General features: G+C 44.6%; 1 protein-coding gene across 3 annotated transcripts in view; it reads left to right on the top strand.

Moving 5' to 3' along the window:
- Positions 1-14,431: 14,431 nt before the first annotated feature.
- Positions 14,432-19,685, top strand: part of E2F3 (E2F transcription factor 3) — an 81,552-nt gene continuing 76,298 nt past the window's right edge. For all 3 annotated transcript variants that reach the window (XM_014460028.2, XM_014460027.2, XM_023758089.1), the window contains exon 1: positions 14,432-14,645. In XM_014460028.2, coding sequence (XP_014315514.1) covers positions 14,628-14,645 — 18 coding nt within the window. In that variant the 5' untranslated portion in view covers positions 14,432-14,627. The remainder of the gene's footprint in view (positions 14,646-19,685) is intronic.

The raw sequence follows: 19,685 nt of genomic DNA, 5'->3' as shown, positions 1-19,685 counted from the left end.
TAGCTGTAGGGTAGGTAACTTAAATACTGATCTGCTTCTTGGAACCACCCTCTGAGATCACCCCACAAATTCCAAACCAAGTTCTTTCAGAGCACAACAGCCCACTGTGACCAAACTCCCCACTATAGGCCATCCCCAACCCCAAACTAGTTCAGTAAAAAAATTTAGTGACCTTCCAAGCCTTCTTCTGCAGAAAAGAAAAATATTAATATATACTCCAAGTAGTATCCATGCTTTATAAACTTTCTACAATAGTTTAAGTTGAAAAGGTTTTCACACTACTATGATGTGTAAATATTTCTCTATACGTTTCCAATAAAATAAACTTGGAGTTTAAAATTTTTTTCTAATAAAATGTTGGGAAAAATAACATTAGGGATTAAATATCAATTATTTGCCCTTAAACCAAGGGCATACTATTTTTCTTTGAGCCCTTAAAAGATCATTGAGTAACTGAAAGATAAAAATCATAGTATTTCTGGCTTTTCATAAGAGCTTTAGTTTTGTTTTGAGCAACTTAAGATATAAACAGAAAATTTTGCCCTGACCAAAAGAATGTGGTCATTATCTATATATATAAAAGCCTAATATGCAAAGTGTCCCCTTGGGAGTTCGACCCACCAGGAGTTTGATCACTTGCTATGATGTGCACTGACAACCAGGGGGCGGCGTTGAAGGAAGGCCCCAGCTGGCAACCGGGGAAAGAAGGCCCTGGCCAGCAGCTGGCAGCAGCTAGGGACCCTACCCATGCATGAATTTTGTGCACTGGGCCTCTAGTTTATGAATAACTTGTTAGCAAAGGTGGTTACTTTTCTTATGTAGAATTTACCTGGTATATTAGTATTCTAGAGCTGCTGTAACTTGGTGGCTTAAAATAAGAGGACTTTATTGTCTCAGAGTTCTGGAGGCTAGAAGTTGAAATCAACTTGTTGTCAGAACCATGCTCCCTCTTAAACCTTTAGGGAAATTCTTTCTTGCCTCTTCTAGCTTCTGGTAGTTGTCAATCTTTAGCATTTCTAGGCTTGTAGCTACATGTTCCGATCTCTGCCTTGACATTCTCCTTGTGTCTTTGTGTCTTTGCATGACCAGCTTCTTATGAGGCTACCAGTCATATGGTATTAAGGGCCCACTCTATTTCAGTATGATACAATTTAATTTAATTAACTATATCAGCAATGATCCTATTTCCAAAAAGGTCACATTCTGAGGTACTAGTGGTTAGGACATTGAGATATCTTTTTTGGGGGGTGAGAGGGACACAATTCAACCCATAACATTTGGGATCTACAATTTTATTTGAGAATGACTTGGAAACTAGATCTTGCTGTCTGGAGAAGTTGGCTGCTCAGTTGAAACCAGTGATCCATAGGCCACTGGGCTCCCATTTAGAGTAGCATGCACTGTAGAAGGATAATTGAATCCAGAGTATGAACATTTGAGTTAGAAATTCAGCTCAGCCACCTAGCAGGTGTGACACTTTGAGCTTATCTATAACTCACTGTGTCAAGTTTTTCAGAACATTAGAAACATCTATATATTACGGAGGGTAAAAGCTCCTAGCCCAGTTGTTCACTGTAAATGATTTTTAGAATTTTTAAAAAGAAGAATATATATTGTAAAATTAAAATATTTTAATTTATAAAGCATAAGGCTTTATAATCTGCAAAGTACTCATAAATTAAGATGCCATTATATTTATTTTTTATGATGCCGTTATATTTAATAAAGCATACCCAATGACTTAAAAATACTACTATTCCTTCTAAAGTGCCTACCAACCACCTTATATTTCACTTGTGCGAATAAAGCATTGGAGGCAATTGTTCACTTTTTACATTTGTTTTTATGTTTTTTTTTTTCTCTTAGGGCTTCTTCTCCACTCAAGGGCATTCCTGAAAACACACAGGATGCTCTAATTTACATGCCTATCCTTGACTAAAGGTTTTATCTTGTGTGTGTGTGTGTGTGTGTGTGTGTGTGTGTGTGTGTGTATGCACGCCCACGCTCCCGCGTGTGCACATGGACCACTGAGCACCTAAAGGGATATATACTCTCACTTCTCCTTATGAATATCTCTCCAGCTTTGGGCAGGATGAAAGTAAGGTCAACTCTAGGCTAAATGAAACTACAGGGGAAGATGGCCCCGTGAGCTTCCAAGTGTTTAAAACTTACAGACTTACTAGCCAGGCCTGGATCACAGTCCTAACCTTAGAGTAGGGATAAAAGGGGTCAGCTTTAACTAAATCACATAGTTCGTGGCTGTGGGGAAGAGGGACCAGCAAGCAAGAGCAGTGAATGCTTTATTATATGTATATCTGCATATGATTATCACACCCACATACATCTATTTACCCAACAAACACTTACTAAGCATGTACTATGTGCTAAGCACCAAAAAACCAAAGTCGACCGAAGAAAAAAATCTACTCTCAAGATGTTCACATTTTCATGGAAGACAGAAAAATAGAAAACAATAAGAAATAGAAAACAATAAGAAATTAGTAGAGTTTCATTTTACTTCACATATTTTGGAAAAGGAGAGAAGGAGACATCTAAGTCTATCTGGGCTGTCTGGTCTAATTCACTATGATGTCTCACTCAGATAGAGCAGAGGTGGGTATACTATTTCTGCAAAGGGCCAGATAGTATTTTCAGCTTTACAAGTTAACTGTCTTTGTCACCACTATTCAACTCTGCCCTACTAGCCTGAAAACAACCATAGACATATGAAAACAAACATACTTGGCTATCCTATATAATAAAAGCCTAATATGCAAATCGACCAAACGGCAGAACGACTGGTCACTATGATGCACACTGACCACCAGGGGGCAGATGCTCAATGCAGGAGCTGCCCCCAGCCTGCAGGCCCCAACTGGCAGCTGTGGCGGCGGCGGCTGCAGAGGGTGGGCCTGGTAAGTGGGCGGCGCCAGGGCAGCCAAGGCGGGTGCCAGCGGGGGCCCACCTGGTTGCCCTGGAGATTGGCCCTGATCACTGGCCAGGCCTAGGGACCCTACCAGTGCACAAATTTCATGCACTGGGCCTCTAGTGATCTAATAGAATGTTATTAATGGAAACCAAACTTTGAATTTTCATTTAATTTTTCATGTGTCGTGGGATATATTCTTCTTTTTTTTTCAACCATTCCAAAATGTCAAATGTATAAAAATCATTTTTGATGGCAGGCTGTACAAAAACAGACTGTGGATCAGATTTGGCCCAGGGTCCAGTTTGCCCATCCCTCACCTAGATTATTGTCACAGTCCTGGCCCCTCCAATACATTCCCCATACCTCAGCCAGGAGTCCTGCTAAGACCAAATCTTATCATGTTACAACTCTGTCGCAATGGCTTTTCATTGCCTTCAGGTTAAATTCTAAATGTCTTGTTGACTATTTATAAGATTCTTGCCCGGCCAGTGTGGCCCAGTGGTTGAGTGTTGATCCATGAACCAAGAGGTCCCCAGTTCAATTTTGGTCAGGGCACATGCCCAGGCTATGGGTTCGGTCCCCAGTAAGGGGCGTGCAGGAGGCAGCTGGTCGATGTTTCTCTCTCATCAATATTTCTATCTATTCCTCTCCTTCCTCTCTCTCTAAAATCAATAAAAACATATTTTATAAAAAAAAGATTCTTCACAATCCCCTGCTGAATCATTTTCATTTTCTTCAATGAGCCATGCATGCATGTTCCCTGCTCCCATTTGATGTTGCCTAAATAATTTCCTCTCCCAATTCTCTCCTTCAGGAAACCTTCCCTAAACTCTGCCCCAAGCCTGGGTTTGGTGTCCTTCCAGTGTTTTGATAGCACTGTGTATTGCTTCACATTGCAGCACTTATCATACTATAATTATTAACACATAGTTATGCTATTATTTTTCATATTTTATATTTATTTCAGAGAGGAAGGGAGAGGGAGAGGGAGATGAAATATCGATGATGAGAAAGAATCATTGATTGGCTGCCTCCTACATACCCCACACTGGGGATTGAGCCCACAACCCAGGCATGTGCACTGACTGGGAACAGAACTGTGACCTCCTGGTTCATAGGTTGATGCTCAACAACTGAGCCATGTTGGCCAAGCAGGTTATACCGTTATTGTAATTCCTTATTTGCTAGCCTATATCTTCAAGCTTGATGTGAAATGAGACTACAGAGATAACTGAGAACTTACAGGCTAAGATAAGGAATTCAGCTTTAACTCTTCAGGTAACGGGAAATTTTAGAAAGACAACAATTGTTGAGTTTACATTTTAGAAAGCTCACAGAGATCTCATTGCCCATGTAGATAGTCTAGAATTAAATTAAAGTTTCTGGAATAAAATAGACTAGATCATTTTTGGCAGTAGAGTTGACTGGAATTTGATGCCAATTTCACATTAGGAAATAAATTTGGAGTCTGCAGCAACAGTTCATATAAAAAATAAAGACCACGCGAATTAAGAAAATGTTAGTGAGCCCTGGCCCAGTGGCTCAGTAGGTTGGAGCATCATCTCTTATACCAAAGGTTGTGGGTTCGATTCCTGTTCAGGGCACATAGCTAGGTTGTGGGTTCCATCCCTGTGCGTATGAGGAGCAACCAATTGATGTCTCTTTCTCTTTCTCTAAAATTAATGAAAACATATGCTCGGGCCCTAGCCAGTTTGGCTCAGTGGATAGAGCATCAGCCTGCGGACTGAAAGGTCCTGGGTTCAATTCTGGTCAAGGGCACATACCTCGGTTGCAGGCTCCCAGCCCTGGTCAGAGGCGTGCAGGAGGCAACCAATCGATGTGTTTCACATCAGTGTTTTTCTGTGTCTCCCCCTCTCCCTTCCACTCTAAAAATCAATGGAAAAAATATCCTTGGGTGAGGATTAAAAAAACAACAACCTGTACTTGGGGTAAGATTTTTTTAAAAAGAAAATAAAATGTTAGTGAAAACATAGTGGAAGTGTATATTTGAAACTCGAAATACAGAATTAGAAGAAGTCACACCCTATAGATAATATGTTGTCTGATTCACTAGTCACATATGGCTATCACATATGGCTATTTAAATTTCAATTTAAATTAATTAAATGGGTAAAGGGGATCAAAACTACAAATTTCCAGTTTTGAAATGAGTAAGTTGTGGAGATGTAATGTACAGCATGGTGACTATAGTTAACAATTCTGTATTGCAAAAAATAAGTAAATAGAACAAAAAGTTCAATTCATTGGTCACACTACCTACAGTTCATGTGATCATCAACCACATGTGGCCATACTGTATTTGATAGTGCAGAATTATAGAACATTTTCATTGTTGTAGAAAGTTCTATTAGAAAACACTGCATTGACAGTAGCTGAAGTTTAGCTAAGGTCAAGATTGTCCAGGGAGTTACTCAAAAAGTTAAACATAGCGCTACCGTATGACCCAGATATTCCACTGCTAGGTATATATCCAAAAGAATTGAAAGCAGGGACTTGAACAAATATTTGTATACTAAGGTCATGACAACATTATTGACAAAAGCCAAAAGGTGAAAGTAACCCAAGAGTCCATCAACAGATGAATAAACAAAATGTGGTATATACATACAATGGACTATTCCAGTCATGAACATAAATGAAATTTTGATATATCTCACAACATAGTTGGACTTTGCAAACATTATGCTAAGTGAAATAAACCAGACACAGAAGAACAAATATTGTATAATTCCATTATATGAGATACCTAGAGTAGTGAAATTCATAGAGACAGAAAGTAGAAGAGTGATTACCAAGGACTAGGGGGGGGGGCGGTTATTGTTCAGTGGGTACAGGGTTTCTGTTGGGGAGGGGATAATAAAAAAGGTTTGGGGATAGTGGTGGCGGTTACACAATATTGTGAATATTTACTTACAAGTGGTTAAAATGATAAATATTGTGGTATGTGTATTTTGCTTTAATAATAATAAAAAAAAGATCAAGAAGAGATTTTTAAGAGAATAAAGAAGAAAATGAAGCCATCAAGGAGATCCAGAAAGTCGGGGGAAGAACGGTAAACAAGAGGTAGTGCTGTCAAGGAAACCAAGGTGGAGAAGAAAAAGTAATTTTCTACCCACAGGCCCATTTATAGTAAGTTGCCAACAATGTTCCCTATTTAAAACCCACAAGAAAGAGGTATAACCAGATTACCAACTATGCAAAGGCAGCTTGTGTTCCGCTGTGTCCTCCTATTCCAGATCTCATTCCAATCATTGCCTATGTGAACCGAGTATCTTGACCCCACTTCTCTTCTTCAGCTCGCATTTTCAAGTTGTTGCTTTTTTTTTCTGAGAAACGAAAGAATGTAGCTCATAACTTTCCTTTCGCTTGTGGAAATGTTTTCCTATATGGCATTGTTTCAATGCCAATCCAATGTGTTAGGTTCAAAACTAATGAAAAGGAAAGGGAAAGTAAATCTGAAGCCAGTGGTGAGGCAGCATCATTCTTCCATCTCTCCTTACCCTCACGTGGAAACAAGGGCATCTACAAAACCAAAAATTCCCGGACAAGATTTGCTATACAGATTGGTAACAGAGTAGCCTCATAAATCCCAAAATATTAATTGGGGCAAACCACCAATTGTGTGGTATGAGGAAGGAAGAAAGAACTGAGTGGTGCCTGTTGGACTTAAGAAATCCAGAGAGCCAGATGATGGTGAGAATGCAGACTAGTGCAGCCACTATGGAAAACAGTATGGAGTTTCCTCAAAAAATTAAATATGGAACTGCCATTTGACCCAGTGATCCCATCTAGGAATATAGCCTAAGACACCTGAAACACCAATCAGAAAGAATGTATGCACCCCTATGTTCATAGCAGCACAATTTATACCAGCTAAGATCTGGAAACAGCCCAAGTGCCCATCAGTAGATGAGTGGATAAAAAGCTGTGGTACATTTATACCATGGAATACTATGCAGCAGTAAAAAAGCATGAAGGGACCTGGAGAGTAGAGCTAAGTGAAATAAGTCAGTCAGAGAAAGACAAGTATCACATGATCTCACTCATATGTGGAATCTAAGTAACAAAATAATCTGATGAATGGAGTGGGTCCAGAGACATGGAAACATGGAACAGAGTAAGGAATCTCAGAGGGAAGGTGGAGGAGGGTAGATGGGTGGGAGGTAATCAACCAAGGACCTTGTATGTGCATAAGCATGGCCCATGGACATAGACAATGGGGCAATGAGGGCCTGGGGCTGGAGCAGGGCGGGGGAAGGGGGGGAGGCGGGCTGGAGAGGGTCAATGGAAAAAAAGGGGGAATATGTAATCTTATCTAATAAAGAGGGAATATGCAAATTGACCATCATGCTGTAACGGTCAAGATGGCTGCACCCACAGCAGAGGCCGAGTTCCCGTAACGAGCCTTAATGAGCAATCAGGAGGGACCTGAGGCTGCATGGTGCTGGGCTGGGGCAGGGGACCTGAGGCTGCACCTCCCACCTGGCAGGGCTTGACGGGAGACCTCAGGCCATGCCCCACGCCCTGGCGCCGGACCAGAGGACCTGAGGCGGCGCCCCCTGCCCCAGGCCAGGGGACCTGAGAACACACCCCTCGCCCCGGGCTGGGGGACCTGAGGCTGCGCCCCCTGCCTAACGGGGCTTGACGGGGGACCTCAGTCTGTACCCCCCGCCCGGCGAGGCTTGACAGGGGTGGTGCCAGCCAGGTCTGGATCTAGCCCAATGGGGGTGGGGCCGGCTGGGTCTGGGTATCGCATGATTTCGAGGTGCATGTGGGTGGGCAGGGACTTGGCTCTGGTTCCCGTGGAGCGCCCTAGACTCTGACAGGAGGAAGATTTTCATATACATTTTACTAATTTTCTTTCATCTCTGACACTTCTATTATAGAGAAAGGGCAAATAGCAATATTAAAATATTTTCTCTAATTAATTACCTTTTTATGTGCACAAATTTCATGCACCGGGTCACTAGTACTTTCAATAATAAAGAATTAGTAAAAACAAAAGAAGAATAAAATTATTAAATTATATATCTATATAAAAGAGCCAGCAGAGCCCTAACCGGTTTGGCTCAGTGGATAGAGCATCAGCCTGCGGACTGAAGGGTCCCAGGTTCGATTCCGGTCAAGGGCATATACCTTGGTTGCGGGCACATCCCCAGTAGGGGGTGTGCAGGAGGCAGCTGATCGATGTTTCTCTCTCATCGATGTTTCTAACTCTCTATCCCTCTCCCTTCCTCTCTGAAAAAAATCAATAAAATATATATATTTTTTAAAAGAGCCAGCAGATCTTCACTGTAGTGTGAGTGGACTGATGTGGGAAGGGCAGCTGAAACTGAGAGGCGTTTGGCCTTCTAGAGCAGGCAAGAGCAAGGGATGAGGAAGGAAGTCTGAAGGGACTGCAGCAGTCTCCACATGCCCCTCTCAAAACTGACCCTCAGAGCTCCCTTTTAAGACAGGAAGGCACCATCAAGAAACGGTTGGCAAAAGAACCCAAATTGATCAGGACAGGGACAAGAGAGATGAAGGAAAGGAAAGGTCTAGACTAGACTGAAGTAGGGAGTGCAGAGGGCACAATAAGGAAATATCAGAGAGTGAGCTTCCATATTCAAGAGCTTCCATATTCATTAGAACATGGGCCTCTGTTAAGGTAGACAAGTTCATATGAACCCTCTTACTCCAAGAGTCCAGGAATTCTAATTTCACATGCAAATGAGCAACAGAAGAGTATTGAGGACAAATATCACATAAAACTATTATAAGAAAGTAAGGAGTATGAATGACTGCTAACATCACAGAAAAGTGACAAGCAAACATTATGTGCCTCAGATTTACCAGAGGAATAAAACCAGAGTCTGATCCAGACTGTGGATCCAGCTGCAAATCTTCAGGAAATAGAGGACAGAAGAAAATGATCAACTATACCATGAGTGTGCAATCTGCCAAATTCCTTTAATTGAGTTCCCTGGAGCTACTATAACAAATGACTGCAAACTTGGTGGCTTAAAACAACAGAAATTTATTCTCACAGTTCTGGAGGCCGAAAGGCCAAAATCAAGATGTTAGCAGGGGCCCTAGCCGGGTCCCTCAGTTGGTTAGAGCATCATCCCAATACTCTAAGGTTGTGGGTTCGATCGATCGATCCCAGGTCAGGGCATGTACAAGAATCAATCAATAAACGCATAAGTAAGTGGAAAAACAAATTGATGTTTCTCTCTCTCCCTCTCTCTCTGAAATAAATTTTTAAAAAATGTTTCACATGATCTCCTCCGTGTTTCTTCTCTGCTCTTCTCTTATATATATAAAAAAAAATGACATCGAACTTAGGGCCCACTCTAGTCCAGAATAATCTCATTTTGAGATTCTTACATTAATTATTCTGCAAAGACCCTTTTTCTAAATAAGGTCACATTCAGTTTCCAGTGGACATACCTTTTGGGAGGGATGCCATTCAACTCACTACATTCTCCAAGATAAGTTCTAAGGTAAGTAAAAAGGATGGATGAGGAACCATAGGTTAAGAGAATTAAAAAAGTATCAACATGTTTTAAATGGGCAAGCTTGGAGATGTATATTTGGGTGATGAAACTTCAGAAGGGGTGTAATGAGTATGGGGCATATGAAATGGGTGCAGATCAAGTTCCATTTCTTGACCAGGGTGGTTACAAGAGTGTTCACTTTATAATAATTCATTCATCCAAACATTTGTTTTGTTTGGTTTTCTGGATCTTTAATTTATTTTACCATAAAGATCTGTTTCAAAAAAAGGCAAGGAAATGCACACCTTCGAAACACCTTTCTTTTCCATCCAGTATATTTTACCTTTTCGTTGGATATAGATAATCTGAAATGATTTTTATCTAGAGAGTCTTAACTTAGTTATATCTGCAAAGATGCTTTTTCCAAATAAGGTCATAATTATAGGTTCTGGAGATTAAGACTTAAATGTATTTTGAAGGGGTGGGACCACCATTCAATCAACTACACAGGCCAATTCTGGGACAACTGCCTTGGGCCACTGTCAGAGCAAGGGAAAGGGGAGTAGTGATTGGCAAGAGCAGTCTGGCTCTAGTGCTGGAACAGTCTAACCTTTAAGGGAAGGTCAAGAGGGCTCAGACTTACGAGCCATCCAGAAGCTGGCCACTAACAGAGGAGCAGGTTAGAGAGGAGAGCAGCAGAGCTGACTTTATTTTATTACCCTAAACTTCTGAGTCAGGATTCTATAATCCCTACTAACCAGGACATGGCTGTGCTCCTACTCTTGGACAAAGCCAAGCTGTCACAGCAAGTGGATATCCAAGGTCAGATTGGACTACAAAGAGATGCAAAGCACAACCACACAAATAAGTAGAATCATAACTAGCTGCCACCTAATGAGCATGTGTTATATGCCTGGCACTTTGCATTTACTTTTGCTTCTTTTCATCATAACCTTTCCTATGGGTACTGCAAAATGGGTTCCCATTTCACATGAGAAAACAGGATTTTAAAGATTAAAGTGATACAGCTAGTAAGTGTCAGAGCCAGAATTTAAACCCAGATTATTCTGGCTCCAAAGCCCATTATCTTTCTAATAAAGCATGCTACCTCTCCACAAATTAATAGCCTACATCAAATTTTAGCATCCTGTCTTCCAACACCTCCTCTTCTCTCTTTGAACTCTTCCCTCCACCTTCTCATCCTAGGGTTCATTGGACATAAAAGGTCAAAACATGTGTTTCTCTGCCAAATACTCTACATTAAAGAATATAGCTTGGGTAAGGTAGAATGGTAATTATTTCAAAGCTTTCTAAACCAGAATCACAGGTGTGGATTTGGATTGTGAACACTTGCTCCCCTGTGGTTGTGTCCCTTGTGGAAGCTCTAGCAGGGATCTTATACACAGTCCCAATTCCTAGGTTTGTACGTTGTAGCACCCTCCACCCACAACCCTCACCATCACCGACTGCATGCTACTAGTGATGTTTTGCAGGTGGTCATATCTAAGTAATTACTTTACTAGTTTTCCCCATAGTGACCTACAGTGGAAAGCAACATTGATGAATATCAAGGAAGTTGATAACACATTGGCCTCTACCTCAACCAGGAATTGATATACCACTTAATCTGTCCTAAAGATAATGTCAGTTTTATTTATAAATATTTGGGTCAATAAATGTTTGGGTACTAGGCCATGGATCCTCAACTAGCTTGAATGCAAGACCAAAATATTACATCTGGTGCAAAATTTAACAGTACATTTAGCTTATTCTGTTTCAGACAAGGTAATAGGACTGGAATATTAAGGAGTTTGAGCCTGAACTGACACATCTTTTCAGGCCTTTCATTAAGACTGAGTATATGAGTTTTTTGAAATTAATAATAATAATAATAAAGTCTTGGGAAAGGGCTTGAGGTATTGAATCCTCATCACCAGTGAACACCAGCTCACCAACTACTTTGTCCAGTTCTCAGTGTATATGACTTAGGGCATACACCATTCCCCACATTCCTGCAGGGGTTCCTTTTCCTGCTCAGTCTCACAGAGCGTTCTTCAATTTTAGGTGCAATGAGTACTTGCACCAATACAGATGTCACCTGACAATAATTTAATTATTTTTTGGTGACAATTTCTAGTTTACTAAAAAAAAATTTTTGCTTTAATATTTTGAAATAGATTTGGGTAGACTAGTTTGCTTTTAGTCAGAGCACTTGCTAGGAAACCAAGATTGTAAAGTGCTGGTGCCCGGACGTGCAGCAGGGTTGATTGGGAGCAAGACGTCATCGTGGGAAACGTGTACTTCTTCGGATTACTGCTTGGCGGATTAGAAACCCGCAGATCAGTCAGTCCGAGGTTAGCCCTGATTAACTGCCCTGGGTGCTTCTGGGCCAGTGTGAGGTGTTTGCTAGATTCAGACCAATACTGGTGGTGATATTTCACTCGACAGAACATTGAGTTAATTTTTACTTAAATCCAATCTAGGCTAATAATGAAGCTACCAAGAATGATTAAGAATGTTAACTAAATGTTGCCCGCTCTCAGGTTAGTCTAGTCTTCTGCCCCCATGATTTTGTCTGCCCACATGCTTCTGTCTATCAGCCTCGGCCTCCGGATCAGCTCTCGTCCCGGCATTGGTTGGATTCAGGAAGAGTGAAACCCATGATTTAAAGGGCTCACTTTCCACCTGCATCGTCCGCATGGTCTAACTTGCCTTTGGCACATATTTGGGGAAATCTTCGGTTGTTCTACATCTATTACAATGACTGGTAAAAGGAAAGGGAGTTTCCGAAGGTGTCCCCTTAGTCACCTTGACAATTTCCAAAAGCGAAACTTGCGCTCTCGATTAGCTCCACTGAGTCTGCGGGGCGCGGAGTCCCTGCCCAGGTCAGCAGCGCCCATCCGGCTGGTGGGCGGGGAAGGGGCGGAGCCTGCACCAGGCGTGGTCTTCCGTGGGAGAGAGGGCTAAGCTTTGCCCCACCTTCTAAAAAAAAACCAAAAACTCTGCTCTCTCCCAGCCAATCAAGGCGGCCTATGCAAATAAACCCTTGTCGCCCGGGTAACCATGATGCACGGTAGCCAATGGAAACCATCAACTCGTGTTCCGGCTCTACGATTGGGACTGAAGTAAGGAGATAGAGGCCCAATGGGCTGTGGGAACGGTCCTCGGCGGGTTGAGGGGCGGGGATATGCAAATATGGTTTGAAAAGCCGGCGGGAAATCTGAGTTTCGCGGGAGGACCTTGGCGCGTAAACCGTATCCCTTCATTCATTGTCAGCAGCAGCTTCCTGGAGCCATTTTTCAGCTGCCGGCCGCAGCGCCCGGGCTGCCGCCGCCGCCTCGCAATCCGTTGCATCGGCCGCCCCCGACGCCTCCATCCTCCCTCGGGGCCCGATATCCGTGCGGCCGGGACCCTCCTCTCTCCAGAGCCCCGATTATTTTTGGCCCCCGGGGCCCGTGCGGTGCCGAAAAATAAAAAGAAAAGAGAGAGAAGGGGCTCGGAAGCGCCGGGCGGGGAGGAGAGAAGGAGGAGAGACTTGGAAACTCCGACTGCAAATAATAAAGAAATTGAAAAAAATACATTAATATACCATAGCAATAAAAAGAGCAGGAGCGAGAGATGAAAAAGGGGATCCAGCCCGCCCTGGAGCAGTACCTGGTGACCGCCGGGGGTGGGGAGGGGGCGACTGTCGTGGCCGCCGCCGTTGCAGCCTCCATAGACAAAAGGGCACTGCTAGCCAGCCCCGGCTTCCCCCGCCGGCCGCCCGCCCGCTGCCGCCGCCGCTCCCGGGCGGCGTACAAACCAGATCCCTCACCACGAACACTTCCACCACCTCCTGTTCCCTCCTCCCTCCCAAAGCGGCGCCGTCGCCGCCGGCCCTATCCTCCCCTGTGCCCCCGGCCGCGGAGCTGACCGCCGGCAGCCTCCTCTACACCACGCCGCACGGACCCTCCGGCAGAGCCGGGCTGCTGCAGCAGCCACCAGCGCTGGGACGCGGCAGCAGCGGCGGCGGCGGCCCTCCGGTAATGCCCTCCCGTCCCCACTGTCCCCAGCCCAGGCGGGGGGTGGGTTCGCACCGCGCGGGTTGGTGGGCGCGCTGCGGGCTGCCCCGGGAGAATGCAGGCCGAGTCCCGTGGGCCTCTGGGCTGCCCCTCCAGCGAGGGTTTATTGTTAGACTTGTGCGCTCCCCTCCGCGCCGGTGGGGCTGGGGGACGCGCGGGGCCGTGGGGATCGCCTCGGCGCGAAGAACATCAGACACTCTGAAACTTTTCGTGGCCCCCCCCTTCTTTTCCTGCACTTTTCCCTACCCCCACTCTCCCCTCCCCTCCAACTCGAAGCTTCCTCTTTCTCGGGCGTAGGATGGGGTCACGCCCCGGATGGAGAAGGGGGTGGGGGAGGGAGTAGTGAACTGGGGAGTGGGGGACTCTGGGGGAGTGGAAAGCGGGGGACCATTGGGCTGATCGCCCCTCGCCGGCCTCCGAGGCCCGTGGGCGGCCGGGGGATCCCTCAGGCGTGCTTGGAGCGCAGAGGTTATGCTGGGCTGCGCTTGTCACATTTGGGGATCTGTAACTCCCGGCAACAAAGGGGCTGGGGGCAGTCGGGGGGGATCTGGCAGGGGAGGCGGTGGAGCTGGCAGTCGGGTGCGGGCCGGGGCGTGAGCTGTCTGGGGGTGAGGGGCTAGCCAGGGGGCGCCCCGGCCTGGGCGCATCCTGGCGGTGGCAGCGGCGGCGCCCGCGTGGCCCGAGCGCCCGGGCCTTCCCCGCCGGGCCCCGGGCCTGCCCTTGACCCGCCTCTCCCCTTACCCCTTCCTTCCCCGCCCTGTCCCCCTCCCCGCCCCCCGGCGACGGAGGGCGGGTGCAGCCGTGTTCCCGTCCCGCCGCCCGGTTCTGTCCCTCTCGCCGGGACCCGCCGGTGACGTTTCGCACACGTGCGCGGAGGACGCGCCTGTGACTGGGGAGGAGGCGGCGGCGGGAGGGGGCGCTGGAGGGGAGAGGGGGCACCCACTTCCTCCTGCTCGCCGGCTCCCTGGCTCGGGACGGTCCCGGCGCCCTCGCACCCGCCCCCGGCACGGCCACCCTCCCTCTCCTCTCCCTACCCCCCCACGGGCGCCCGCCCTCGCCCGGCGCCGCCGGTCTGCTCGGCCCTCCGGGCCCCTCTCCAGCCGGCCCCCCACCTCTCCCGGAGCCAGGCTGGTTTCGGAAATGCCCTTACAGCAGCAGGTTAGTGACCGGGACCGCGCGGGGGCTGCCGCCGCCACTGGGGCACCGGGTTCTGTTGGGGGGGCTGGAGCCGAGAGGGTAGGCGGTTGAGCGGGGTTTTGGAGTGGGAACGGGGGGTTGGGTGCTGGAGGGAAATGAGTAAGCAAGAAAAATCTAACTAAGTGAATGCCCCGGCCTCCGGTTTTAGGGACCTCTGGGCGCGAGTGTCCGCCCCGGGGGGTTGGTTTGGTGTTTACGTGTGTTTTTTTTTCTAGGGGGGCCTGTAGATGGGCGATTGAGAACCGGAGGGGGCTCCACGCCAATGGCCGAGTTGAGCTCTGCTTTCCGTCTTCCTTCCCTTGTGCTGGAGGGGGAGGGGGCGGGTCAGAGGGTTGGGTGTCCGTAGGTTTCCCAGGCCACCCGCCACCCCCACCCTTTGTCCCTGTAATTTATAAAGCGCCTTTGAGAGATGATTTAGGTCAGGATTCGGCTCCTCTTTTTGTCGGTACTAGAAAGAAGTGTGGCCCGGAGGTCCGTCCACCCCCACCCCCACCCTTCTCCTTTTCTTCATTCCCTTCCTCCATGCCTCCTGTCTTCACCCTCGTGGTCAGGCTTGGCCCCCACGAGGCTAGAGACGAACCAGACTCAGTTAAACAAATGGATGGTTGATAGAACCAATCGTTGACCTCATCTTGTCTCAGCTCCAAATGGGTTTATTTTTTGGAGGATCAAGATTTTGCAGGGGTCTGTAAGAAAGTCAGCACATAAGCAGTATTTTGGGAAATGAGATGGGTTTTTGGAATAATGAAAATTTTTATTTCCTTACGCTTCCCAATTTCTCCCCTTGTTGGATCTTAACTGTTTTACAGCCCCAGAGATACTTGCTGGGGATGTGTGATACAGTGTGATACAGTCTTAGTCAAAGAAGGTGCTTTTTTTTTTTTTTTTTTTTTTTTTTAGTGACTAGGGTCTGCAAACAGTACAAGTACCTGCTTACACATACAGATCCCTCTGCTGGATTCTCAGTTACAGGAATATTCCAGGAATATTCCATGCTTTTATTAGCATTAAGTACTATTATTGACTTGACCTAAACTTGCTTGGACATATTTTAAGCATATTTGCCCCCTACACAGTTCTGTTACTACATCGCAAACCTAATCTTAAACAACCAGCTATTGACATACTTCTTGGATTGGATTCAGATTTATGAGAGGGTAGTTTTGATAATAGGAATTTGAGACCACCAGATTGCTTTTTTTTTCCCCCTTAGCCTGCTTGTTGGGCCAGGTCTGCAAAACTGTCTAGCCAAACTTATATGTAGTTCATTGTATTTAAGTGTTTAAAGTATAAAAAATTACCCTCACCACCTTCCAAGTTATTTCAAAACTTTGTCTTCCTTGCCATGAGAACATATATAATTCTAAAGTCATGAGCCTTGAGTACAAAGTTTGATTTGCTTTTTTCTTATCAAAACTGCATTAGACTTCTATTTAATTCTTGAAGTTTACTGATATTTATTCCCTAAGCAGGAACAACAACATGGGGATAGCTAAGTGATTGGCAGAGCAAAGAGACCCTTTAAACACTTTGTGTCCAAGAAGTGGTTGGGAACTTGTGCTCAGATGACCAGAATTGCAGACCTACCTGGATCTTATTCCATCCATGTTCTGTCTCAGGAACATCTGAGAGCTTAACCAGGAGCAAATTCTTCATCTTTTTTAAATGAGAAAAAATATATATGAGTACGCTCTTATTAACTATTGCCTTTCATTTATAAGTTGTATGATCCTAGGCAAAAAACTTAAATAGGGACAGTAACGATACAAACCTGAAGGGTTTTTTTTTTTTAGGTTTAAATATAATAATGCATGTAAAATACTTAGAACAGTGCCTGACAAATAGTAGACACCCAATAAAATGAGTGTGCAGGAATAATCTATAATAATAAAAGTGTAATGTGCTAATTAGACTGGACGCTTTGGGACAAAGCCTCAGTGGTGGGGGTGGGAGGAGGGTGGGCGGCTGAGCCCCCTTGCATGAATTTTGTGCATCAGGCCTCTAGTATTTTTTATAACTTAGAGAAATAGTGTAAGACCATGTGTACAACTGCCCCTTTGTTTACATATATGAGGAAAATGGTTAAAAGTTTTCTAAAGTAATTAAACGTAATTAAATTTTTCTACCTAGTTAATCTGTTTTTTTAAACCTATAAAATATAGCTATCCTAGCACTGGGTAAAACAGGGACATGTCAGTATGACAGGCCTATGTAGAGGTGGTGGTGTTCAACTGCCCAAGTATGAGCTTGTACCTTGTTTGTGACAAATTTAGGCAACTCATTCTCACTTTTCTGCTGAGTTCCACTCCACCCATAACTCATGGACATGCCAACTTTTGAGAACATCTATGCTTAGTGGCTTTTAGATAACTGAACACTCAATTTTAGATGGTGAACCCTTGGAAATGGAAAAGCTCTAGAGAAACAGTCAGAGGTGCTATTTTCTGGAACAGAAAGGGCTTCTTCATTTTCTGCCTCCTAAAAAGAAACTGAAATGATTTCATTCTACTTCTAGAAAACTTAGGCTCTATTAATGCAAGAGACAATGGCCGGTTACATCTGATTTAATGTAGTGCAGTCATAGCAACCCACTGATTATACTTGGTAAAGAGCCCACAGTGCTTGAAATTTCCATGTAAGCATGGAGGAACCATGGGTGCTTTAGCTGGGTCTCTTTTTTCCTGTGCAAGTATAAAAGAAGAAAAATGCCAGGTTCCTGTGGTTCAGCACTCAGTAGTCTTGCTTCTGCTGAGATATATGATTGATGCTTAGTTTAAGATAGGAGATAATTTTTAGTCACTACCTACCCCATAATCGAAGTTTTAGTATAAAACAGTGCTCAGACTTGGGCAGTACAAATAGCTCAGTGCCATAATCAGTACCAAGGGCGCCACTCTAATCACCCTCTGAAACAAAGCACCCTTACTTAAATGTGGCACCAGGAGCTAAGGAACCCAAGCTTGTGAACAGGAAAGGATTTTTTTTGTTTTTCTATAAATCCTCACCTTGTGTAATACTTGGAAGAGTAGATGCTGAGATTAAGTTGTGCTGTGTAAAACTAACTTGAAAACAGAAAATAATACTCAGCTTAGGCACGGCTAACAGCACCTGGAGATTGAAAGACTGAGGAAAAGTTGCTTTTTTTCTCATTTCTCAGAGATACAATGCAGTACTTTTCTTTCAACTCTTCAGTCTTTATTGCCATCCCCATAGACATACCATCCACACCTTTAACTCCCTTTGAAGGCAAAGCTTCAAATATTCAGTTAATTTTCTGGCTGGTTTTCTAATGGATTTATACATATTTCATTTGCCCAGTTTACATCTATTTTCCAGGCAGACCAATTCCCCTTCCTTTAAAAAATATATATATTTTGACTGATTTCAGAGAGGAAAAGAGAGAGGGAAAGATAGAAACATCAATGATCAGAGAGAACCATCCATCGGCTGCCTCTTGCACGCCCCACACGGGATTGAGCCTGCAACCCGGGCATATGCCCTGACCAGGAATCAACTGTGACCTCCTGGGGCATAAGTCAACGCTCAGTCTTTATTGCCATCTCCATAGACAAACCATCCACACCTTTATTTTTCTTTTAATCTTTATTGTTCTTTTCCTGTGTTGTTTTTTTCCCCTAAATATTTTTATTGATTTCAGAGAGGAAGGAAAAGGGTGAGAGATAGATAGAAACATGAATGATGAGAAAGAATCATTGACTGGCTGCCTCCTTCATGCCCCATTCTGGGGATCGGGCCTCTAACCCAGGCATGTGCCCTTGACAGGAATCGAACCTGGAACCCTTCAGTCCGAAGGCGGGCGCTCTATTCACTGAGCCAAACGGGCTAGGGCCATCCACACCTTTAACTGGCCAGGCTCCCTTTGCTTTTCAACCACTATTAACATCTTAAATTAGGATATGTGAAAATTAGTTGCCTATGCTCATCAAATCAAGTCCCTCATAGATTCCCATGAAACAACCCGAGATAGTGCCAGGCAAAGAAGGTAGATTTCACTTCTTAACAGATTATCTTTTTCATTTTAGTTTTTAAAGAAAAGAACTTCCTTGAATTCTTTGAAGTACTAAGCATGTGGTTTAATACATATTTTCGTGCTTGGTAGCAGCTTAAAAATAGTGTTTCAGGGACTATATTTACAATTGCTAAGAAGCATTCTTTGTGTTCTCCTAATCATTTTTCATGGAACTAAGAAGGTAAGATAACTGGGAAAGCGGTAAACATAGGAAACCACTAATGGTATCTCCTTCCTCCTACTCTGATCCTCTCTTTGGCTTCAAAGAGTGACTTTGAAAATGTATCTTACACAAGGAAAAGTTACACAGCAGAAGGTACAAAAAAGCAACAATTGAGATGGGGACAGGAAACTTGGAGGGAGTAGGTGGAGGGGTTGATGTAGAGGGATAAGGCCTATAGCTTTTGCTTTAGTAAGAAGGAATTTGGTTCATTTTCTGCTCTCACTTTTGCTTCAAACACTCTTCCCCCCAAAGCAGTGTGCTTTTAGAACTCAAAGAATATGCAGGTTACAGGAATGCGTTCTCATTCTCCTCCCAACCTTAACTGGGGGTTAGTCTTGTGGCCACAACAGTGGGCAATTTAACTTTGAACGATAAGAGATAACGCCCACTGGTTGCCAGATTGTATCACAAACCCCCATGCACTTTGCTTTATGAGAGAACCTGAGTGAAGCAGGCCACTGCTTAGCTTTGAAAACTAAGGCAGAGGCTCATGTCATTGGGAGGTGGATAGCAGTGAGAATTGACAGCTAATGGAATGGGAGGGAATAAAAAGAATAAAAGTAATGAATTTTAGCTTCCTTTCCATTACTGTATCCCCACCGTCTGGGGCCATTTGTAGTGTCCAGGCAATGTTCTGATAACTTGACAGTCCCTAAGAACAATACTTGAGGTTAGCGTAGGCAATAATCGATGTTCCCAATGGTCTTCAAATCATAACATTTGAGAGCTGTAAAGCAAGAGTCATCTC

This window comes from Myotis lucifugus, unplaced genomic scaffold (genome assembly GCF_000147115.1).
Source record: "Myotis lucifugus unplaced genomic scaffold, Myoluc2.0 scaffold_122, whole genome shotgun sequence".
NCBI classification, from domain to species: Eukaryota; Metazoa; Chordata; class Mammalia; order Chiroptera; family Vespertilionidae; genus Myotis; species Myotis lucifugus.
Note: the sequence above shows the minus strand (reverse complement) of the source record. Positions and strands in the feature narration are given on the sequence as shown.